Source organism: Eumetopias jubatus, unplaced genomic scaffold, assembly GCF_037043125.1.
Source record: "Eumetopias jubatus isolate StellerSeaLion01/CBP00866 unplaced genomic scaffold, mEumJub1_p1.0 scaffold_9, whole genome shotgun sequence".
NCBI lineage: Eukaryota > Metazoa > Chordata > Mammalia > Carnivora > Otariidae > Eumetopias > Eumetopias jubatus.
Window position 1 is genome coordinate 115,222,721 of NW_028274815.1, and position 24,754 is coordinate 115,247,474.

Here is a 24,754-nt window from a genome sequence, read left to right on the forward strand (position 1 = left end):
CTAAGAATAAGATGTTCTAAAAAAAAAAAATACCATATGAATTGTGTCCTTCTTGGTTCCATCAAGAGGAAAGCCTCCGTTTAGTGCTAGTATATAGTTAACCCTCTCTTGCACTTTTAAGCATCCTCTTTTTAACTCAGAGAGAACAGAACTCATAGCCATAGCCCTCCGCAGACAATGATATCCAAGCAGAATGTAATAGCATTATTTCGTTTTTATTGTATTTGCTTTTCCAGTTGCCATTTCTTTCTGTCAAATGGTATTGGCTTTCCATTTTTTAGTATTTGAGGTTTTCAAAAGCAAGTCAGTTGAAAGAAAACATTAAGTAAATAATAGTACAGGTTGTTCAAAGATATGGCAGAATTATGCATTTAGTGGACACTGAGTTATGCACGTGGACTCACTGATGCTCACCTTGTTTTAATCAAGAATTACATTTAGAGGAGAAAGAGTCAGGTCTGTGGTGAGCTTAAGTGGCTGGCCCTGTCCACTTAACCACAAACAGCCACCATGATCAGTGTGGTGGTTGCTTTTGGACAGGCAGGGCCCCCCAAGTGGTCTTTAAGGAGAAGAAGATGCCCCCCACTGGTTGTCTGAGGGTGTGTAGGAGTTTAATCACTGTGTTAGCAACTCCCATCTGTCCCCATAACCTCAGGGACTCACATGACCCTTCTTCTTGTCCTGTAGTTTGAAGAGCTTCCTCCTCTTACCACCTCCACGCTGGGAGCTTTGATTCCCAAGGTATGTAAGACAGATGTGTCCCCTTGTCTTCAGCGCTACCCTCCTTCCAACTGTCCCAGGAACTGGGTCAGAAGGGGAGACACTCAGCACTAGGGTGGGGCAACCTGACACCCTCCTTAGGAGTACAGTGGCAAAGTGTGGTATCCAAATCCTTATGAAAGAGGGAGCATGGAGGGTTGAGGTGGAAAGACCTTGAGCTCTAGCAGTAGACTGGCCTGCACAGGTCTAATCCTGGCCTGGCTACTTCATTGCTGTGTGTCTTCAGGCAAGAGTCTTAACATCTCTGAGCCTTAGCTTCCTCATCTGTCAAAAAAGGATGCTAACTCCCACTCCACAGCTTCATCTAACAGACTAAGGGTGATGAGGTGATAATTCATGTAAAGATGCTGACACAGAGCACATGCAGGTGGGAAGAGCCAGGTTTTTGGAGTAGACAAACATGATTTTGAATTCTAGCTCAGCATGTCTCAACCATGCTACCGTAGGCAAATGACTTCTCGCTGGGCCTGAGTTTTCTCATCTGGAAAAAAAGGATAACAACGCCCACTTCACTGTGTGGCTGTGAACCTGGGATCTGAACGTAGGCACAGAGAAGGCATTTGATAAATGTTCACTGTTATTGTTCTTGCTAATAGTAACAAAACCTTTTTTAAAGGGGTGGGAGCAAGTGGGACTCTTGTCAGGTTAGTAGCTAGGTACAGTTGGAACAAAGGCCTTTCTGACCCCAGTTCCTGTCTCAGTGCGGGTCCCAAGCCTGTTACCCTGCACCTGGAAGCAAAAAGTTTCCTACATAGTAAGTGTCATGCAGGTATGAAGGATTGCTGTAATCTAGAACCATTTTAGACATTTCTCTGTTCTACCTGTTCTGCTTCTGGTTGTAATTCAGAAGCAGGAAGGGAGACCCAACTCAACAAATGGTCACTATCCCCCTCGTGTGGTTGGAAGCTGAATGGCAGAGCACCATTATCTAATGTCCTGAATGGTGGCAGCTCTGGGAGGCAGGGAGAGCCCTCAGTCAACAGGACCTTTTATTTATTGCGCCACTTCTTATGTGCACTGCACCTTACAGCTTATGAAAAAAATTTAAGAGTGCACTCTTTTATTTGGCTTTAATTACCCTCCCTCCCCTGCATTAATGGGGCCGGAAGAGAGGAGCAATCCATTTTATAGACAGGGAAACAGAGGCTCAAAGAAGTCACACAACGAGGCAGCAGCAGAACTGGGCTAGAGCAGGGACTCAGGCCGTGAAATGGGGCTGGGTCTGCAGCAGGGGGAGGATTCAGGCTGGACACAGAGGAATGTCTCCTGGAGACCTAGGCTGGGGTGGAGTCACCAGGAGAGGCTTCATCAGAATGAGGAGGGGCATCCCGGGTCTCCTGCTGCTGTGGGGAGAGTTTGAGGGGGACTCTCCACGTCCCTGAGAAGAAGGTGTTGCTAATTGTTGGAGACTGTGTATGCTGGGGTAGGTCCCTCCAGCTATCTTGAAAATCCCTTTGTGAAAAGCCAATTCACCAAGTCATTGACTTGTCAAAAGCCAGATTGCCAAAGGGTGAATCCACTAAGTGGTCATTTGGCTGAATTTACTAGATTTGCCAATAGACCCAGTTCGTTCAAAAGAATTTCCCCTTGGAGCACCTGGGTGGCTCAGTTGGTTGAGCGACTGCCTTTGGCTCAGGTCATGATCCTGGAGTCCTGGGCTTGAGTCCCGCATTGGGCTCCCTGCTCAGTGGGGTGTCTACTTCTCCCTCTGACCCTTCCCCCTCTTGTGCTCTTTCACTCTCTCAAATAAATAAATAAAATCTTTAAAAACAAGAATTTCACCTTGAATGTGTTCAAGAAAACAAATAGAGCCTTCTCAGGACCAGAATCCACACTGCTGCATTGCACATGGAAGTTTCCATTTACATGGAATTCTTTTCAAAGTAACTTTGTAGTTTTTCCCACATATTTATGTCAATTTAATATATTTAAGAAAAGTGTTCCTTAGGGGCACCTAGCTGGCTCAGTCAGAAGAGTGTGTGACTCTTGATCTTGGGGTCATGAGTTCGAGCCCCACATTGGGTGTAGAGATTACTTAAAAATAAAATCTTAAAAAAGAAGAAGAAAGAAGAGCATTCCTTAAAATAAATTTTTTGATAAAACAGTTATTCAGCAAATGTGGGAACTGATTGCTTGATGAATTGTCCCTTTAGCTAATTAGCTTTTGGGGAGTCCATTTGCAGCAAACAGGCTCCGATTCCTCCCACCGTGGGTCTCCAGAGACCCCAGCCAATCCAGGTAGGCCTCGCTCTGGGACTTCGCTGTGAAGCCCCCTAAACTGTGAACTTTCTCATTCCAGGTGGGGCATCCAAAGGCAGCAGGAGAGGAGGGAGGCCTGGGCTTCTGAGTAACATAGACCTGGGCTGGAACCTCAGCTCTCCTGCCGGCCATAGACAATTTGCTTGATCCTCAGGTTTTTTTTATCTGTAACATGGAGAAAAAATACCCCATGGAGTTGTTACGATGATTCGATGCAATCGTGAATGTCCAGACGAATCCATCTTGCTCAGCAGCAGGTTCTGAGCATTTCCGGACAAAGCATTGAGCTTTGCTGTCACCCCCACATTTAATTCTTCCAGTAACCCTACATGAGAGGCTTGGAGACGGCAGCCCCCCTGCCCAAACCCAGCAGCAGGTCAGAGACCCTGCATGTGTTTTGTAGGGCTCGAGAGATGCTGTTGGATCTGAGGGTGCCCAGTCTGAGACCCTGGGCCATGTGTTTAGAGGTCGGCTGATGACCCACTGGGCACCCCCACTCCCCAGGGCCCCACTCACTCTGGCCTGGTGTCCACCCCCAGGTGTTCCAGCAGTACCCTGAGTCCCGCCCACTCACCATCAGGATCCAGGTGCCAAACCCACCTTCAGTGACACTGCAGAAGGACAAGGCACTGGTGAAGGTGTTCGCCACCTCTGAGGTCATGGTCTCCCAGCCCAATGACGTCGAGACCACTATCTGCCTCATCGATGTGGTGAGTACCTGTGGGGGGGGTGCCATGTGATCTTCTGGAGTCCCCAGACCCCTTCCAACCCCCATGGGACCAACCATAGTGAGAACTAGCCAAACATGGGGCCAGATGATCTGATTCAAATCCAGTCTTCAGCACTTCTAGCTATGTGACCTTGGGTGGATCACTCCCTCTCTCTGGGCTTGATTTTCTCCTCTACTTTATGGGGATAGCAGCGGGGCATTAGTAAGACACTCAGAGCAGTACCTGGCATACCGTAAGAGCTCCTTCACAAGTTGTAGAGCACGGTGTGGCAATTCATGCATTCAGCAATTTGTTTTGAGCACCTACTCTGGGTTACGCTTTCTACTAGATGCTGGAGAAAGGGGAAACAAAGCAGATGGTACTGGTTCGCATCTCCCTGGGACCCAGCAGGAGACAGATACAAATACAATTTCCAGTTATTTCATAGAGAAGAATCCTCTTAAAATCATGTGGCTCCTTTTCTCAAAACTTCTCCTTTCAATCCTGAAACAAGAGCCAATCCGCTAACAATGACCGACAAAGTTCTTCTAGTTCATCCCCTGGTTACCTTTCAACTCCTCACTCTTTCACTCTTTTACTCTTTCACCAGCATGCCAGGTGGAGTTCCACCCCAGGGCCTTTGCATATGCTGTTTCCGCTGCTGCTTGGAATACTCTTTCTCCAGGTGTCTGCATGACTCACTTCTTCATTTCCTTTAGGTCTCTGCTCAAATGCCACCTTCCCAAGACCAGCTGTCTAAAATATCCCCATCCCTGGCCTCCCTCTCTCTCTCTCTCTCTCTCTCTCTCTCTCTCTCTCTCTCTTGCCTCCCTTACTTTACTTGGTTCATAGCCTTAACCTGACACTGTACAATGCACTTGTTAGTTTACTATTGGGCAGAGATGCACATTGTCTTCTTCACTACAGGATCCTCAGAGCCTAGCACAGGGTCCCGCACATAGTAGGTACTCAGTAAATATTTGTTGAAGCAATGTGCTGTGTTAAATGCCATTTCTCCCTTGGTGGTTAAAGCTTTAGATTCAGACACTTGGGGTTCTGTCCCATCTGCTGTGTCTTCTCAGGCTCTCCTCCCAGGGCTCAAGAGCAAATGAGCCACCTCTAATCTAGGAAGTGGGTATTCTCGGTTAGAGCATGCCAAGCCATGGTGTGTTGGGGTTCCTTTCTGGGCATCATCAGATGACAGATTAAAAGGGCTGGTTCTCACCCAGGGAGTGGAGATGGCTGCCCCTTGTTTGTTGGTCCCTACTGTGTGGAAATTTTTCCATCAACAGCCCAAATGCTGTATGATCCAGCTCAGAGCCCTGCCATGACGCCCCAGTGCCCCCAGGATGCAGCCATGACTTCTCTCCAGCCTGCTAGCCCTGCTTGGTCTGGCCCCTTCTCACTCCAGTCATCTGCGGTCCTTTTACCTCCTTACTCTCTGGCCTTCTCTCTTCCCTCTAATGCTAACCTCTTTCCTGCCCCGGGGCTTTTGCACATACCCTTCCCACTGCCTGGATCACTCTCACACCCTCTTTTTCACCTGGTCAAATCCTATATACCCTTCAGGCATCAGTTCGTGAATGGATGGGATGATTTTGCACACCCATGCGGGTCCCTGCCATACACACCCAGAGCATCCAGTCCTCCATCATCCCAATTAATTACCTGAATGTGTTGGAGCTTCTTTTTTTTCATAAGACTTTTTTATTTTATTTTATTTTATTTTATTTTATTTTATTTTATTTTATTTTATTTTTTATTTTATTTTATTTTATTTATTTTATTTTATTTTATTTTATTTATTTTTTATTTTATTTTATTTTATTTTATTTTTTATTTTATTTTATTTTATTTTTTTTTATTTTTTTATTTTATTTTATTTTATTTTATTTTATTTATTTTATTTTATTTTATTTTATTTTTTATTTTATTCGGTGGCAGAAGCAGGGAAGTAAAGAGGAAATTTCCTGTAACTCCAGGCTTCTGCTGGAGAGGGGTTGAGTCTGGACCTTTCATGCCCTCTGCTGGGGGTGGGGGGGTAGGGCAGTTGCACTTGACATTGATGATATGCCCAATCCCATCTGCAGTGGCTCATCTGGAGCAGCTTCATAGGCTGCAGGCCACCCCCCCCACCCCAAGACAGCTCAGACACCCACACCAGCCAAGCAATCCCTGCTCCCCGTGACAGTGTCTTTCTGAGGGACGTTCACACAGCCCTGCTGACTTACTTGAAAGCAACGCACTTCTCAGTGAACGTAGGCAATTTATTACGCCCAACCCCTTCTCTCCAGGGCGGGGATATCCATTATATAGGGAGCATTACTGGGGTCTCAGTTCGTAAAGGGAGGTTTGACCAAGACCTCGGGGGACAGACAACCTGTGTTAATGCAGCACCTAGCCGGCACCTGGCACACACAGCCCGCCCCGCAGCGGCACCTTATTGTCACCCCCTTTCCTCCAGGACACAGAACTCTTGGCCATGTTTTCCGTGGAGGGAGATAAGCTCATGATCAACGCCAAGCTGGACAAGTAAGGGGGTTTGCGGACTCGGGCTCCTGCGCTCAGAAGGGCCTCTTTGGTGCTGCCATGCCTGGGGCCAGCTCCTGAAGGAATGCCTGGGAGGACACCAGAGGTCCCCTTTCATGGCTGTCAGGGCTGGGTAAATCCCAGAGGCTGCAGGGGTGAAACTGGGCTGTGACTGCCAAGGGCCCTGGCTCGAGCTGGGCAGGGTGGGTGATGCCATGAGCTTCACAGAAAGGACCCACTGCCAACAACAACTACAACGTCAACAATAATAACAACGATGGGCGTGATGATGATTTGCCCGGCTTTGCACTAGGTATTTGTATGTATGATCTTGTTTAGCCTTGCAATGGCCTTGCGGGGTCAGGGCTATCATTCTCCCATCTTAAAGAGGAGACAACTAGGGCTTAGAGAGGAGGGTGTACTGACTCAGGGCCACACCATGGGTACAGAGAGGGGCTCTGGGCCAGCCCAGGTCTGTCTGGCCCAGAGCTGCATTGCTCCATTACAAGTGCAGGCTCCGGAGCCAAGCGGTACACGTTCAAATCCTAACGTGACCACTGACTGGCTGTGTGATATAGGCCAAGTGACTCTGCCTCTCCGAAACTCAGTTTTCTCATCTGAAAATGGGGCTAATAGTCCCTACCTCGTAGGACTCATGAGAACAGCTGTTATTTGTTGGATGCTCTCTATGTGCCAGGCATTGAGCTAAGCTCTAAGTGTGTCTCCATTCATTTCATTCCTGACGTCAGCCTATGGCAGTAAGTACAATTATCATTCCTACTTCGAGATAAATGAGATTGTATGTAAAACTGTCAGCACGTGCCTAGTTCACTGTAAGTTGTTCTTCTTACGACAAGTATTTATCAAGCCCAACAATGGGAATTACTCAGGATAGGATATGAATCAGAGCCATGCAAGAGTCTCTAAGGAGGTGATGCTTGACCTGAGGCCTGGATGAGGAGAAGGGGCCAGTGGAGGGGGGCATGGTTCAGGCAGCGAGAACAGGGCAGGCAAACTTTGAGGGGCAGGAAAGAGCTCGGGGCTGTGGCGGGAGTGACCTAGGGGGAAGGAGGGGAGGCAGTGGAAGTCGGCAATAAAACACAACCGAAGCAGGCTTCTCCCCTGAGAAGGCTCACTGGTTTCTGTGCTGCCGGATGCACGGGGGCTCCAGTGGTCTGGTCCAATGGTCCCCGGGCAAGGGCAGAGAGAGACCTCGAACCCCGGCCTCGGGCCCCCTCCTCAGAATAGCGCGGCAGCCAAGAGTGCATCTCAGAGCACGAGTCCTGGGCTCTGTCTCCTGAGCTCTGTAGCCATGGCGAGGTCCCCTGGAGCCTCAGGTTCCCCTCCCAGAGGGTCACGAAAGGATCGAGCGAGGTGAGGACGATCACTCCTGGGTTCGTGGCACGCACACTGTACCAGGCACAGGCTCTCTTGGATTGCTCATTTAGTCCTCGCAGCCACCCACTTTGCAGAGGAGGAAACTGAGGCAGAGAGAGGGTAAGTACTTGGCCAAAGACCCACAGCCAGTAAGTGTCACAGCTATGATCTGAACCTTACGTACAGCAGTCCCTCCTGATCCACGGGCGGTAAGTTCCAGGACCCCCCAGTGGGTGCCTGAAAGTGCCGCTGGTACCACATGCTAGCTACACTGTGTTTGCCTTGCATGCATACCCGTGGTATCATTTACTTTATAACTTAGGCGCCCTAAGAGATTAACAACAGCAGCTCACAAATAAGATACAATTGTAACAATAGACTGTAATACAAGTTACGTGAATGTCATCTCTCTCAAAATACTGTACTATACTCACCCTTTTTTTTTTTTTAAGATTTTACTTATTTATTTATTTGAGAGAGAGAGCACAGGCTGGGGGGGAGCAGAGGGAGAGGGAGAAGCAGGCTCCGTGCTCGGTGCAGAGCCTGACGCGGGGCTCGATCTCACCACCCTGATATCATGACCTGAGCCAGAATCCTGACTTAACTGACAGAGACACCCAGGCATCTCTATACGCACCTTTCTTCTTGTGATGATGTCATGAAAAAAAATGCCCACGTGACCACGTGATGAGGGGAAGTCAGGTGAATGTGACGAAATGTCAGACTACTATTGACCTTCCCCTAATAGGGCCAGAAGGGGGCTCCTCTCTTCCCGACTGCAGCTGAGCGCGGGTCCCTGAGCCCACGGACAACGGAACCTGGGGGCTACCGTGTATGGTATAAAAGCCCGAGCGCCATGCCTAGTACATAGTTGGTGCTCACTCCGTGGAGCTCAACACTGTTCTTCTTAACTACCCCTAGGGGTCAAGAGAGGTCTTTGTGAGGATGTTGGTGGAGGGGCTTCTGACAGTTTATTGCAATACAACCCCTTATGATTCTCAGGCAATCACTATTTCTAACGGGCTGTTTGCTTTCTCGGCAGGACTCACCTCAACCTCAGAACCTCAAATGTAGGCAACTTTGATGTAAGTACTAAGCTCAGCCCCCAGGGCAAGATCATCTGGGAATGGCATCCCCGTGTGGCTGGCTGGGGCCCAGGGATTTGGCGAATGCCAAAGCATTGACATCATCTCTGTCAGGCCTCAGTTCCAGGTGGGGAAACGGAGGCCCGCAAAACCAGGGAGGGGATGGGTACAGACTCCCAGATCCAACTCTGCCTGTGAGGCCATCCCATTTTAACTGACTACTCCCATGGAGGCCACTTGGCCCAAATCCCTCCACTCCGGGGTGGGGAGGCGCTAGGGGCAGCCATGTCCTACAGGACCCCTGCCTTTCTGTATTGGGGGTGGGAGGTTGGCTTTGCCACTGACTCCCATGTAATCTTGAACAGCCCCAACCCACTCTGAGCCTCCGCAAATAGGTTTGGATTTATTCCTAGCCACCACTTTACCACCACGCTCTGGAACTCTGCCTTTCTAATCTGAGACACTCAGATTCTAGGGTTTGGTCCTGTTTGCTCGTTTCTTTGCTGATTATTGGGTCCCCCCACACCACCAAAGTCTGCAGAAATGCCCCTCTTTTCTTTTACAAATTGACAACTAAACAGATGCCCGCTTTTCCGAGCAAGCTGGGGTGAGATTTCCACATGTGCAGAGATACTCAGATACCCACGGTGTTGCCTCTTTCTGAGTTTTTGCAAACCCCAGCCTCTCCAACCCGTGGAGTGGTGTCACTAGCTTCATTTCATGGATGGAGAAACTGGGGCCCGGGGATGAGCTGCCTTGCAGCTGCTTGGGACACAGCTGGGACCAGAACTGGAATCTCCGGACTCTAAGCAGAAGAAACAGCTCGCAGACTGTGAAATTAGAGAACAGATCTGGGACAGCGGAGCCGGGCACGGGGAACCAAATTAAGCTTTCTTTTTTTTTATTTTTTTATTTTTTTATTTTTTTTAAAGATTTTATTTATTTGAGAGAGAGAGAATGAGAGATAGAGAGCACGAGAGGGAAGAGGGTCAGAGGGAGAAGCAGACTCCCTGCTGAGCAGGGAGCCCAATGCGGGACTCGATCCCGGGACTCCAGGATCATGACCTGAGCCGAAGGCAGTGGCTTAACCAACTGAGCCACCCAGGCACCCTGGCTTTCTTTTTTTTTAAAACAAATTTCTCTCATTTAATCCTCAAAACAAACATGATTTGGGCACAATTATTGGCCCATTTTCCACATAAGGCAGCCAAATGCAGAGAAGTTGGTCGACGTGTCCAAGGTCACGGCGCTGGGATAAAAGTCCCATGCGCTTGTCACGGTCCTACCATGTGGTTCTGCACCAAGGCAGGTACTTTACATAGAGGAGTTTACGTTTGGCTTTTACAACCACTGTACGAGGGAAGGGTTATTCATGCCTATTTTCAGATGTGGTAACCAAGGCTTAGAGACATTCAGAGCACGCATGAAAAGTCTCAAGGCCGGGCATTTCACCTGATCTGCCCGTAACCCTCGCTGCCTCCTTGCAAGCGAGGCTTGCTGGCCCATTTTACAGCTGAGGAAGCTGACGGTCCTGAGTGGTGAGGGAGACTTCCCAGAGGCCCACAGAGACTAAGCTGCGATGGGAACCTGGAGTGTTGGCGACACAACCCCAGGGCCTTGCGTGACACCACCATAGACTATGGGCCCCGGGCCTCCCCCAGTCCCAGCCTCACCATGAGCCTTGGACCAGCGCGGGCCCTGCTCTGGGCCTCAGTCTCCCTAACTGCAGGCGGACAGATATGCCTCGCCCCTGTCCAACTCGGTGGTTCTCGAGTCACGGCAGCTCCCAGATTCTCCCAGAGCTGTTCTGCGTCTTCCGCTTGGGCCACAGGGCAGGGCCTCAAGGAGCCCTTGGGGATCTGAGTGAACCCTTGCCAGGGTTGAGTTCTCCTTCTTCCCTGCAGGTTGGCCTCTTGGAGGTGCTGGTGGGGAAGATCTTTGACCTGGCGTTTCTGCCTGCCATGAATGGTGAGAGTTAGGCCCATGCCTCTGCAGGGGTGTGTGGCTTGGGGGCCTGGAGGCTGCTGGTTTGCTGGGCGTATTTGACACACAGCCGTTTTCTGCCTCAACCGTATTTCTGAGAACTTGACCCTAAGCTTATGTACTTAACCCTCTGAAGGCAAATGTTGCCCCGAGGATCCATCAACTTCCTTATTTGCTGCTTCTGCTGTGTTCTCCTTCTCCTTCTTCCTTATTTGGCTGATTGTTTAGTTTTCTGATTATCTATGTAAAATTCTGATTACATATGAAAATTATATGTGTGTAAGTTTTAGAAAGTCCAGAACAGTTTAAAAAGTAACATCTCACCTCCCAGAGGCACTTAATCTCAACACCTGGTTATAGGTCCTTCTAAATTCTTTTTTCTCCATTAAAAAAAAAGTCCAAGATATTTCCTGATTTTTTTGTATGTGTTTTTATTTTTAGTTGTGGTAAAATACACATCACATGAAATCTACCTGCTTAACCATTTTTAGGTGCAAATTTAGTATCGGTAGGTATATTCACATTATTATGGCCCCGATTGATTTTTATTTTTTCTTTATTTTTAATGTTTTTTTTTCTACTTGGTTGAAACTGGTTTCTCCTCTTTTTCTTTTTATTGACATATAATGTATCATTTGTTTTAGGGGTACAGTTCTGTGATTTATCAGTCTTACACAACACACAGCACTCACGCGTTGTCCTGACTGATTTTTAATCATGTATTTAATTTTACTTATACGGGGACTATGTGAATAATTATTGTTGTAAAAAGTTCAATCAGTAGAGATAAAGCTAAAGTTGCTCTTACCGATCTCCCAGCCTCCTAACCCAGACTCTGTCCTCTAGGCAACCACATTATCAGTGAGAGGGTTTTCTCGCTTCATAGAACGAAGGAAGGGAGCATGATTCCTCCTCTCTGTGGTGCCTCGGGGACATTATCAGGAAGTTATCTGAACTGTGAGGCCACTGGATGCTGGGAGGGCTGAACCCCCCCATTGTAACCTCGTCCCTAAGGCCTCCGCCAAACCTGGCCCCCACCCTCTCCCCACTTCCCCTTGGTGGAGGAGAGGATGGAGAGGGACTGCTATCAGCTCTACCAGCTGGGGTTCATTTGGGGTGCTCTCCATGTCCAACAGACCTTTATTCTGGAAACCGTCACCAGAGGAAGCTGAATCGCAATCCCAGGAAGGCCCTGGTCACCAAGGCCGTGCACGTTCCCTGGCGGGAGAGGAGGATGTTAGGAGCGAGCCTGGGCTGGGCTGACTTTTGAGGCAAGAGGTGGAGACTCTCGCCCGGGCTTGATTACTAGGAGGTGGTGTGAACTTGGCAGCAAGTCCCTCAATCTCACCTTACCATTCTCAAAAGTGAGAGGCTGGATTAGGACCATGATTCTCAAAGTGGGTTCCATGAAAAATTAGTCCTACGGGATACTCTTAAGAAGAGGGATCCATGGCCAAGCAAGTTTGGGAAATTCTGAATATACTGCCCTAGAGTAGATTCGCCATGTCCTTAGTTCTCTGAAAAGTCCTGCTGGAGGCAGAAAATCTGTTTAACTCCACTTAATCCAGTTCCCCCACCTACCATTTCATCCATCCATTCCTTCCTTCCTTCCTTCCTTCCTTCCTTCCTTCCTTCCTTCCTTCCTTCCTTCCTTCCTTCCTTCCTTCCTTCTTCCCTTCTTTCCCAGAACATGAATCAGCATGAATCTACGTAAGTTCTGACAATCTAAAAGCAAACAGTACATCCCACGGTGGTCACCTGTTGGGACTCCATGTGCATCCTTCCATGCCTCCATTCAGCGAACATCTGTCCTCCCCTCTGTGCCCAGCCCAGGGCTGGCCTGCAAAAAACTCACACTCTGGGTAGAGGTGACAGATGGAGAAAGAGAGAATTCATATTCTGTGATTTTTGTAATGGTGGGGGGCGGTTCAAGGGAGGGCAGGAGCCGAAGGTTTCTTGGCCTGGGCTGGCGGAAGCCTCACAGAAGAGATGACATTCAAACAGAGTCTCGGGGGAGTCTCAGAACTCAGCAGGCAGGCAAGGCTGAAGGCGTGTGCTCTGGGCAGGAGCACCTGCTCAGACAAAGGCCTAGAGATGGAACAGAAATGGCTGGTCTCCTTGAAAACCCTGGTGGCCTCCTATAAGGCTGATGCCTCTTAGCCACGCTCACTTTGCCTGACCGTTTTGGTGGTGGTGCTTCTTTTCACAGCTGTGCTGGGCTCTGGCGTCCCTCTCCCCCAAATCCTCAACATTGACTTCAGCAATGCAGACATCGACGTTTTGGAGGTAAGGGGAGAGGAACTCTGTTCTGCCCTTTGTTCCATGCCCAGGAGTTGGGAGGAGGAAGAGAAGGGAGGGGAAAGGTGGGGCAATGGAGGCCTCTTCCTTCAAAGGATGGGGCTGAGGGAACAAGAAACAAAGCTGAAGAACCCTTCAGTGAAGCTCTCCTCATCCACCATCTCATTTCGTCCCCAGGACAGATGTTATTGCCCCCATCTTGCCGATGGGAATACTGAGGCTCAGAGCTGTAAGGGGCTCACCCACAGTAGAAGTGCGATGTAGTTCACTAGGAAAACTTTTATTGAGCTCCTATTGAATGCCAGATGATGTGCAAGGGGAACACAGCAGTGAACAAAACGGACAGTCCTGGTCCCGGAAAATCTCTCCCAGCCAGGGGGACCATGGACCTTTGGATAGATATTTCTGAAATAATTGCTAATTATAATCATGGCAGGTGCCTTGAAATTCAGTTGCAGGAGGGCTTTTTGCCACGATAAAAGCCACATATGCTCATTAACTGAAATTTGGAAAATACAGAAAAGATTAAACAAACACATTTATCCTTTTAGATACCTTTGCAACCTAGAAAGGACCACTTAGAGCATTCTGCTGCTTTTCATTCCAATCGTTCTGGAGTTTTATTTTTAAACATTGACTTTGCCGAGTAGGGCCTGGGTTCCAATCCCGATTCTGCCAGTATCCAGCTGGGGGACCCTGGGCAAGTCACTTAATGTCTCTGAGGCTCAGTTTTCACCTCTGTAAAAGGCGCTAATCATAGTACCCCTCCTCAGGGCTGCTTTTAGAATAAAGTGAGAGTCTAAGTGTAAAGTGCCTTATACTTAGTATAAGGGGAGGTCATTTGCCCAAGGTCACCCAGCTAGTGAGAAGCAGGTTTTGTACTGGAATAATGGACACAGCTCCAACCAGTGGTTCTCGACTGGGGCTGTACTGCAAGCCCCTCCCCAGCCTAAGGGCCTTTTTTAAATTAGTGGGGATGATTTTTTCTTTCCTAAATAATCATACTTGAGTATTTCACATCAAAATACATATTATTGTATTATAAATTACTTACCTTGTATTTCTTCTTTATATTCCAGCAAGGGATATAAGTAGGTTATATAGATTATGAATTTCATTTCAGAATAATAAAAGAGATAGCACAAGTACCTGTGATAAAATGCAAACTGGAGTGTTGGGTCTGAAAGGCGCAGGACCACTGATTTAAAGAGAAAACCAGCTTCGGAGTGCCTGGCTGGCTCAGTGGGTAGAGCATGTGACTTCTGATCTTGGGGTCGTGAGTTTGAGCCCCACATTGGGTGTAGAGATTACTTAAATAAATAAACTTAAAAAAAAGACCCAGCCCAGACTTGGTCTTGTACAACCTCTGTAAATGGTAGCTAGTTTCTTCTTCTTCTTCTTTTTAAAGATTTATTTCTTTATTTTAGAGCGAGTGTGTGGGTATGGGGGGAGCGGCAGAAGGAGAGAGAGTCTCAAGCCGACTCCCCGCTGAGCACAGAGCCTGACACAGGGCTCATCTCATGACCCTGAGATCATGACCTGAGCCGAAACCAAGAGTCAGGCGCTCAACCAACTAAGCATCTTCTCCTTCTTCTTCTCCCTCTTCCCCTTCCCCCCGCTCCTCTTTTTCTCCTTCTTGTTATTATTGTTATTATTATATGGGTCTAGCCTTTTATTTTAACTTTCTCATTTTAAAACAATTTTAGACTTACAGAAGAGTTGCAAAATAGTACAGAGAGTATGAGAATACTCCTCACTCAATTTCCCCTAATGTTAGCATCTTATAAAACCACAGTATAATGATCAAAACCAGGAAGTTCACATTGATAGAAAACTATTAACTAATCTCCAGACCTTCCTCAACAGTTTTCCCACTGCTGTCCTTGGTCTGGTTCAGGATCCAGGATCCCACTTTGCACTTGGTTGTCAATCCAAATCTGGAATGGTGTCCTCCAACGTGTGACAGTTCCTAAATTCTTGTGTTTTATGACCTTGACATTTCTGATGAGTCTGGCCCATTGTATGGGATGTCCTACAATTTGGATCTGACTGATGTTTTCTCACGATGAGATTGAGGTTACGTATTTTTGGCAAGAACGCCACGGGAGTGATGCGGTGTCCTTCTCAGTGCACCATATGGGGGGCGGGCACACAATGTCAGTGTCTTGTTCCTGGGGATATTGACTCTGATCATGCGGTGAAGGTGGTCCCTGCCAGTTTCCCCGCTGTTGGTTAACTTACTATTTTTCCCATTGTAACTAATAAATATCTCATGAGGAGATACTTGGAGATGACCACCCACATACCTTATTTCTCATTACACTTTCTCCCACTCATTTTGGCATTCTTTAATGGTTCTTGTCTGCAAGAGTTATTACTGTGGTGTTTGCCTCATGGAGACTTTCCATTTCAATCATTCCTTCCACATTTATTAGTTGAAATTATTAGAGGAAGAGCCATCCTTTCTCCTCCACTAATTTATTTACCCAATTATTTATATCAGTGCAGACTTATGGGTACTTAGTTTGTTCCATGGGTTAAATCTATTATTTACTTTGTTGTAGCTATTTTGAGTTAAGAGAATTAGATTTTGGAAGAATGTGGACAGAGGCTCAAGCTTGCTTCTCTTATTTGGGGGAAGAAGGAGATGAGGGGCAGGAAGTGAAGTGTCTTGCCCAAGGTCCCCTGTACAGGGCAAGCTAACGACATGGCCAAGGTGCTCCTCGGGCCCCTTTAATCCCAATAAACCCCCACCGTTCGCCGTTGCTCCTTCCCAGAAATGTGCCTTGCCCAGTCCTCAGGCAGGTGACTGCTGAGGCTGTAAGCAGAAGCCATCTCCTCCACTAACTGGGTTTTCTGTTCTGACTCCAAGGACCTCCTGGTGCTGAGTGCCTAAAGGACGGAGGCAGGGATGCTGCTGAAGCCCCAGTGGAAGCCAGAACTCGCCTGGGAAAGGCTCTGCTAACACAGTCTCCAGCCCCGAGGCCCTTCAGCCCCCGAAGACAGGTTCCTCCCCAGCTTCCCAACCCTCTTCCCACTTGCCCCCTCCCCCAAGAAAGGAACCAGCCAGAGACTCTTTTGGCAAACAGTGCCGGCCACAGTCAGTCCTACGGTCAGCCCCGCATTGGGAAGGAGGTCACCTGAAGGATCGAGGCCTCTTAGATTCCATGCCAGACCCCACACTGTGCACTTTACACTTTCAATAAAAGATTCCAATTTCCCTGCAGTTGGGGCAAGTCTCCACGAAGGACCCTCCCTCAGGGTCTGGGTGTGTCTTCCCTCCATGGCTGCGCCAGGGGCACCTGGCAGTTGCCTCTGTCACCTACGAGCTGTCGGACAATGGTTCAGTTCACAAGTGAAATATGTCAGACACCTCTGAGGACCCTACAAATGGACCGGAGGGGTTTTACTCCGTTCTCACTGCCTTGGTTCAGGGCTCCATTTGGCCGATTCCTCTTGCCTCAGTTTCCCCCCACCACTCCTCAGCCCATGAAGGGGGGTCCAGACTCAGAAGCAACAAGTTCAGAGTCATCAGGCTTCACACTGCCATGAGGACGAGGGGCTCCTCTCTTTTCTCAGCTTCCAGCCGCCCTCTCCCCATCCCCACCTCTTCTGTGTTCCCGACATGACTTGCCCAGGTCCGGAAGGGTGGATAGGTGTATCCCAGGTTCCAGGGGAGAGATGAAAGGGACAAAAAAAAGATACCCTTCTGTCCCATCTTTCTGAGAGCACATGTTCATTGAGGACTTTCTACCTGCTGAGCCCTGCACTCAGGCTTTGTGACTTGATCTCATTTAACCTCATGAGAGCACCATAAAGTAGGTGCCAGGTTGGTCCCTATTTTGCAGACAGGGAAACTGAGACACGGAGAAATGCAGGGACTTGCCCAAGTCCCTACAGCTGCAAAGGGGCAGAGCTGGGGTTGGAACTTGATGATTTAGCTCCAGAGCCCATGCCTTAACCACGCACCACACTGCCTCTGCTCATACATTGCAGGGAGAAGCCCCAGGCTGAATTTGGCTCCAAAGCTGTGCAGTCCTCAGCAGAAAGAAAGCACAGAGAGTCACACACCAGCTTCAATGCATCTACTAGGAAGAGAGGCACATCACTTCAGCTTGTGTTTCAGTAGCCACAGCAGGTCACATGACCCTGCCTGACCTCCAGGGGTAAGGAAGTGTGATCCTTTCCTATGGCCAGGAAGGGGAGGAAAACCAGATATATCAGTGAACGCGAGTAATGTCTTCCACACTGTCCTGCGTCCTCCTGGGGAGAGGAGGCTGGAGACTAGCTGGGGCGGAGGGATAGTGAAACTCCTGTTGCGTTGAGATTCTACAGAATATCAGGTCCACGTGCCTTCAGGTCCAAACTGGGGAGGCACAGATGCAGCAGCCACCCAGAAAATGAGCAAGGAGGCTCACAAACTGGATCTTTGCAAGCATGCCCCTGGTTTCCAGAAATAAAGCTCAGTGACTACAGGTTCAGGGAAACCTAGACCCTGCCCCTGTATTGTCCTCTCAGAGCACCTGTTCCCCTCACCCCTACCCAAAGGCTCCTGGAAAACCCGTCTGCCAGACAGTGAGGGGAAGAGCCAGTGGCTTCAGATTAAAAACAATCAAAATGCGTTCTCCAGAGAGCTTCCCCTGCCAATGGGACAGCCCTGAGCATCACTAACCTCAACTCTGGCATAGGAGGTCATTAAAGAATAAGAATCTTGGAGTCGGGACGATGGGGCCCAACTTCCATCTCTGTCACTTGGTTGACTTGGTGAGGCCTTCAGCCTTCTGAGCTTCAGTTCTCCCATCTGGAAAATGGACACTAATAATTATTATTACACTCTAAGTGTGAAGCTATTTAGATGAGATTTTTTTCCTGAGGCGCTTAGCACTGAGGGTGGCACCCGATAAGAGCTCAGTCTGTGCTTGCTGTGGTTAGTGCTAGTTTCTGAAGTGGGGGTCCCGGGGACTCCTTGCCTCTGGTCAGAGCTCAGTTGAGGACAAAGAAGGGCACTTGACATGCTGGCAAGAGAGTGTCCACGGAACCCCTCCCAGAGCAAGGCAGACAATGCTCCCCCAAACAGCTCCAACTATGTTTACAGCCATAGGACACTATTAGAGCAGTTTCAGCTTCTAGCCCTAAGAGGGCACAGAAATACTGAAGTCCCTTTACATAATTAAGATGGCTTTTCCTCCCAGTGATTTTTTTAAAGGTTTTATTTATTTATCTGTATGAGAGAGAGGGAGCATGAGCGGGGAGGGGCAGAGGAAGAGGGACAAGCAGACTCTCCCGCTGAGCAGGAAGCCCGATGCGGGGCTCAATCCCAGGACCCTGAGATCATGACCTGAGCCGAAGGCAGTCTCTTAACCCACTGAGCCACTCAGGCGCCCCCCAGTGGTTTTTTTTTTAAAGACTTTTTTCTCACTGGGTTTATTCTTATAGTTTATTGTAACTCAGTAGTATATTGGGTTTATTCCTGGCTACATCACTCATTCATTCATTTGCTCCTTCCCGCCCAGTCTGCCCTCCTGAAGCTTAGATTCTAGTCCTCCAGACAGACCATAAATGATAAGGCCTAAGAAAACAGTAATATGTAAATAAGTACAAAAAGGTTATTTTGAGATTGTCTTGAGGGCCATCCATTGGGTGGTCAAGGAAGGTCCACCTCTCTGAGCAGGAAACTCACACTCTCTCTCTCTCTCTCTCTCTCTCTCTCTCTCTCTCTCTCTCTCTCTCTCTCTCTCCTGGTCTCCTTGGTAACGCCCAAATACTAGCTCCTGAAATGGAGGGGAGGGGACTCAGAGAGGAGTGGGACGGGACTTCCTGTCCAGGCTGCTCTGGGAGAGGCTGAAGGGGAGGAAGTCCCGCCTTAGAGGGCGGTGGCTGGAGAGAGAATCCGGAACTTGATTCCCAGGTGGGTGGGTCATGGCTTTGCTGGCCTTATTACCACTGTGTTAGAACCACCGCCAAATCCTCATGAATTTATCCATTTGTTTCTATTTCTGCCTCCACCTTGGTTCCTCCCATCATCTCTCCTCTGAACCACTGCTCTGGCTTCCTCACTGGTCTCCCCTCTTCCAGTCTGGCACCTACTATCTTTTTTCCGCTCAGCAGCCAGAGGGTTTTTTAAATTGCACACATACAATCACCGCCCGTCCCCGCTTCGAGCCTTTCCATGGGCTTTTCATGGCACCCAGAGCAAACTCCAGATCCCCCATCACTGCCCACAAGGCCCTGCCGGGTCTGCCTACACCACCTTCTCCAGGGCTTTCTACCCGCTAGTCCTCCGCTGGAGGAGGGGCAGTGAAGCCCTCCGTAGGTCCCTCACACTCTTTCCTCAGACATTAAAACACACCCATGTGCTCCAACAAGTTTAATTTCTTCTGTTATTTCATTTTCTAGGAGGCTTTTAAAACTTTTCAGGGAAACTTTTGGATTATAAAGAACTCGTTTCATTTTCTGTTGGCTATAGTTTCTCAACATTCGAAGGACATGCTCAGGCATTCTTTAAAGTAGGAAAATGGAAATATTTGGAAGAATAGAGAAAGAGGAAGAGACAAGGTTGGATCAGATTAGAATTTGAGCAGAGTAGCATGGGGTTGAGAGTCCAAATGGTAACGTATGATCCAGAAGGCTTTGGACTTCTGGGGCAGTGACAGGTACTAACAGAGGAGTGAGGCATGATGGGTTAGTGCAGCTGACACAAGAGATCTTCAACACCTGCCTGATTGTTCAGGCCTCACCACTTTGCCCCCTCCTCCTTCAGCTCACGATGACATTGATCAAATCACCACTGCATCCTGAGTTGACAATGACAAAACCTAATGGACCACTGTTTTATTCTTTTCGAAAAGATTTTATTTTTAAGAAGTCTCTATACCCAAGGCTCAAGTTTGTAAGTGTGAGTTTGTAAGGCTCAAACTCACAACCCCAAGATCCAGTCCCATGCCCCATTGACTGAGCCAGCCAGGAACCTCTATACCGTTGTTTTCAATTTAAAAGTGAGAAGAGCCTCTACTAAGCATCTCCACAAGCTTTGGATGACACTGAGGTTTCACTGCTAAACCAAGGATGCCCCTCAAAATAGCAGGGATTCCAGCTCTGTGCATGTGGTTGGGGGGGGAGGGGGCTCCTTGAACAGATTCATGGCAGGACATGCAATGAGCCTTCTCATGTGACTTCACTGATGTTCTCCTTCAGCTGTAGTTGACAAATAGCAAACTCCGGAAGCACCCCCCCCCCAAAGAGCTCCTTTAGTAGTTTTTGCTACTACTCCCAAGTAACAAGCCGTCTCAAAACTTGGTGGCATAAAACACGATTTTCTTTTCCTCACAGATTCTGTGGCTCACGACAGCTTATCTGTGCTCCAAGCTGTCTGGGACCTCAAGCTGGGAAGAAGAGCTGGGGGTGACTTGAGGGCTGGGGGCTAGAATCATTTGGAGGCTCCTTCACTCACCTGTCTGGTGGTTGATGGTGGCTGTCAGCCAGAGCACCTACACCTGCCCTGTCCATGTGTTTGCGGGGTTCAAAGAGTGAGCATCGCAAGGGCACAAAACGGAAGCTGCATGGCATTTTATGATCTCGTTCTGGAAGTCACGTAGTGTCACCTCTGTGATACTCATTTAGTCAAAGCAGTCAAAAGGCCCTTCCAGGTTCATCAAAATGGCTATTTTGTCACAATGTCACGGAAGCCTGTGATGGACCGTACTGCCTCTGAGTTTCACTCCATTCCCTCCCACCTTCACCACCCTGACCTTCGATCCCACAAGCACAGTTTCAGTTGTAGGGGCTCTACTAGAAAAAGTACTGTTCTAGTCCAGTCCTCCCACTTTTCAGTTGAGTCAAGTGAGGCTCAGAAAGTGGAGGGCATCCCCCAGACTGAAGTAGTAGGCACAGCCCAGGATGCCGGTGTGTTTAATAAAATTGCCTTTGAGGCTGGTGGTTCCTAGGAAAGACTGTTTCTGTCATTTATTACGGCATCACAGACCACTCCCAAACTTAATGGCTTAAAAAAAACCAACAATTTATTATTTAGCATGCTTCTGTGGATTAATTGGGCCGTTCTTCTGTCACAAGTGTTAAGTGCAAGGTTCAGTGTTGAGCCTGAGGTCTTCCCTTCCACCTGCTCGCTTGTTTGGCATCTGTCATGCATCCCAAGAGAAGGTTGGCTCCTGCCAGCGTCCTTCTGTAGAGCCTGTTTGTCCCAGGCCATCTACACCGGTATTTGACTACTCTACACTGAGTCCTGCTAGTCTCCACTTGAGCCTGGGTCCCATCTAGGGGTGGAGTGCCAAGACCCGATCACCAATCTCAGGGAGGGACACTCCCCATGTAAGCAGATGGTTCTGACCTAGAAGCACTGTGAAGGGGACCGCAGTCCCTCAGGGCACTAGACTACTCCTCGGCCCCCAGGGTGAGCCCATCTGGTCTGCACTGTGCAGCCTTGGTCTTTCTCTCACAATCTGAGAGAATAAGTCCTTTGAATCAACAAATGGGAACCATCACCATCATCAAGGCCATCACCATAATAACAGCCACTTACTGAGCATTTACTGTGTGCTGGGTACTGTGATGAGTACTTACAACTACCTTCATGCAAGCATGATCACTCATCCTTCCCATTACACAGATGAGGCAACTGAGGCTCTGAGAAGCTAAGTTCCCACCGTCCTACAGTGTGCAGGTGGTAGTGCTGGGGTTCTTTCCTAGGCCAATGACACTCTGAAGCTGGTGCCCTGTTGTCAAATAAGACCCCCAAAACTGACACATGGGATCGTCATGAGGTTTACACTGGTGTAGCCATCTAATTTATCATCCAAATTGGGACAGTTTTTTCTTAAGATTTTATTTATTTGAAAGAGAGAGTGTGAGCCCAAGGTGGGGAGTGGAAGAGGGGGAAGCAGACTCCCCACTGATCACAAAACCCCACTCAGGACTCGATCCCAGGACCCTGAGATCATGATCTGAGCTGAAGTCAGACACTTAACCAACTGAGCCACCCAGGTGCCCCTCAAACTGGGACAGTTTTGTGAGTGGAAAGGGGCACCAGGAATACTTACCTTGGACAACAAGCATAAGCTGGGACTGTTCTTTGCAGAAGGGACGTAAGATCACCCTAGTAAACATGCACCAAGTGGATACCCAGTCCTGAGCCAGGCACAGAGAGGACATTCACTTAACCTATAGCTTGTCACTCCCAAACATGGCCAGAATCCCACATCAGCCAGCCCCCTCCTGCCACCCCATCACAAGTCTTTATTTGGGGGAGAATAGTGTCAACATTGGTTCTATGTCATCGATCATGTGTGTAATGGGAAGGATTATTCTGAGGAGCAGTTTAAGGATCTTTGGTTAATTGAACATGATTGTTTGAGGATCTGCCAAAATTAGAGATGTTGTACATCCCTAGGCAAGATTATGGTTGGATTCCTTTTTATCACAATCAGATGGATTTACAGAACCCTGGGAGACAGAAGCCAGCCAGGGTGATTTATGGACTTTTATTCCCCATTAAATATGGTGCCAGGAAAACTCAGGGGTTACTTACAAGACTCCTGCCTTTTGCCTAAAGCCAGTATCCTCAGAATTTGAGATGTCTGGGCCCCAGAACCTACTCAGTTCACCTAGATTTGGGGGAAGATGAGAGCCGCTATCAGTCCCTGCACTTGGCCTCAGCCAGCTGGATGGAGGGAGGAGGTGCTTTGATCCCTTCAGTTGAGTTCCTCAGAGCAGAACCCGTGGCCTGTGGTGACAGCCCATCCACCTCTCTGAACTCATTTAGGACATTAAGAGGCACAGTGGGGTTCCTGGTCTTCATTAGAAACGTTGAAATCTGACAAGCAGAACTCCCGGACAGACAGCGATGTTCCGGAGGGCACGTGTCCACGTCCCACGTTCTCCTTCCTTGTCTCTGACACAGAGAGGCGTTTATCCCTTGGGGGCAGCATGGCCTGGAGCAGGGCTGCCTGGTCTAATCCTGCCGTCCACTGCTGCGTGACCACAGGCAGGCGCCTTAACCTCTCCTGTAAGGTTAATGGAGTGACTGTGGAGAAAGTGCTCAGAACCGTGCCAAGTGCCACACGAGTTTTGCTGGTTTACTATCTGGGAGAGGGGTGCCTGGACGATTGCAGGAGCGCCATGCGGACAGGAGGCTGGTCCCACAGCTTCCCAGAGCTTCTAGCTGGTGGCGTGTGGTCATGGGCATGGTGGTGACAGCTGGGGTAGCAGTGGTGGTAGTGGTCTTAGGAGGGGTGACAAGCAGTTGGCAGAACACCAAAAAGGCTGAAAGGGGCCAGGGACAGAGATTGAGAGAGAGGCCCCGTGCATGCTTTTCTGTGTGTCGGCTTTGCCTGGAGGTGGTGGTCATCTCTGTTGTCCAGCGGTCCATTCGGGGGAACACCCACATTGGGTCCCCTGGAAGGGCTGCTCGCAAGATGATGATGTCATCTGAAAAGCAACAAACCGCATGAAGAGCCACACTCCCTGGCCCGTGGCCCGTGGCTCCCACACTCCCCACTGCACGTGCAGTTCTGCTCTGAGTGTGGTGCTCCCCTGTGCCAGGACCATCCCCACTCAGAGAGCCTCTTCTTTGAATACAAACTCCTGAGACCCCTTCTGCCCTGTCTTTCCCCATACTTCTGGTCCTGGTCTTCCCAAAGCCATTTGGGAATCTCTAAGAAGGCAGCACCCAGAGCCCCACATTGTTCCTTCTGGTGTCATTGGGTTGGTCTTTGGGTCGGGCAAAGCATGGAAGGGAGAAATGACATTCTAAGTTTACACCCAGTAAGGCAGGTCCGGTTTGACAAAAGGAGAAGGGAGGAAGGAGGAGGAGCCATCATTTATTAAATGTCTAGCAAGTTCTAGGAGCAGGGACAGGCATTTCTTACCCATTATCTTGCAAAAATCCTTGAAGCCACTCTGGTGGGTGGGGGGAAGGGTATTATCCTCACTTCACAGATGAGGATGTGACACTCGGAGAGGTTAAGTGACTTGCCCAAGTTCACACAGCAAATGAGCGGAGCAACTGGAACATGGCCCACGTTTGCCTTCACCACAGAGAGCAGAGGCACAGAAGGAGGAAAGCCCAGAAAACCTGGGGAATAGACAAAAGACTAGTCTGATCAGAGCAGATGATCGGTAAAAGATGGGGCTGGTGAGTGGGCCTGGAAGTTTGGCTGAAGAGTTTGGATTTCCTCCTGTGGGCAGTGGGGAGCCATGGAAGGTTCTTGAGGTGAAGAGGAACCTAATGTTGATGGTGGCCATGCTGAGATGGACAAGGTAGACCACAGCAGGAAAGGCTGGAGTCTCAGTCAGGGCCTTGGAGGAAGACAGGAGACCATCAGTATAGGCCTGGTTAATGGGACATTGTCATTTCATTTTCCTAGGACCTACTTGTGTGAAAAGGATGCACCCAGTCTGAGGCCTGGACCCCTGAGGTGTCCCTACTGCCGAACCCTGAGGTCTGAGCTTAGGCACAAGGGCCACCGCATGCCCCAGCTATCGCTACCACACTGAGGCCCTCTGACTGGACCGGGGACTCCACAAATGTCACTAAGCCTTGCTCTCAAATGATTCAACTTTTCACTTTGCACACAATTCTGGGGTAGAGTCAATGTCTGCAATTCAATGACCCATCAGCCTAAAATTCCCAGTGTGGGGTTCTGGGCAGCTGGCGGGTACTCAAGAAATGCACACCCCCACCCTCTCGCAGATCATTAAGGATCGCCTTTTTTATTTTGG

The 24,754-nt window shown here is 48.9% G+C and overlaps 1 protein-coding gene across 1 annotated transcript in view; it reads left to right on the top strand.

Annotated features, from left to right (window-relative positions):
* BPIFB4 (BPI fold containing family B member 4) overlaps positions 1-15,917 on the top strand; it is a 28,205-nt gene extending 12,288 nt beyond the window's left edge. The window contains exons 10-16 of the mRNA XM_028118951.2: positions 688-741; positions 3,579-3,749; positions 6,214-6,281; positions 8,698-8,740; positions 10,645-10,708; positions 12,933-13,009; positions 15,894-15,917. Of these exons, the coding sequence (XP_027974752.1) occupies positions 688-741; positions 3,579-3,749; positions 6,214-6,281; positions 8,698-8,740; positions 10,645-10,708; positions 12,933-13,009; positions 15,894-15,917 (501 nt within the window). The remainder of the gene's footprint in view (positions 1-687; positions 742-3,578; positions 3,750-6,213; positions 6,282-8,697; positions 8,741-10,644; positions 10,709-12,932; positions 13,010-15,893) is intronic.
* The last annotated feature ends 8,837 nt before the right edge of the window (positions 15,918-24,754 follow it).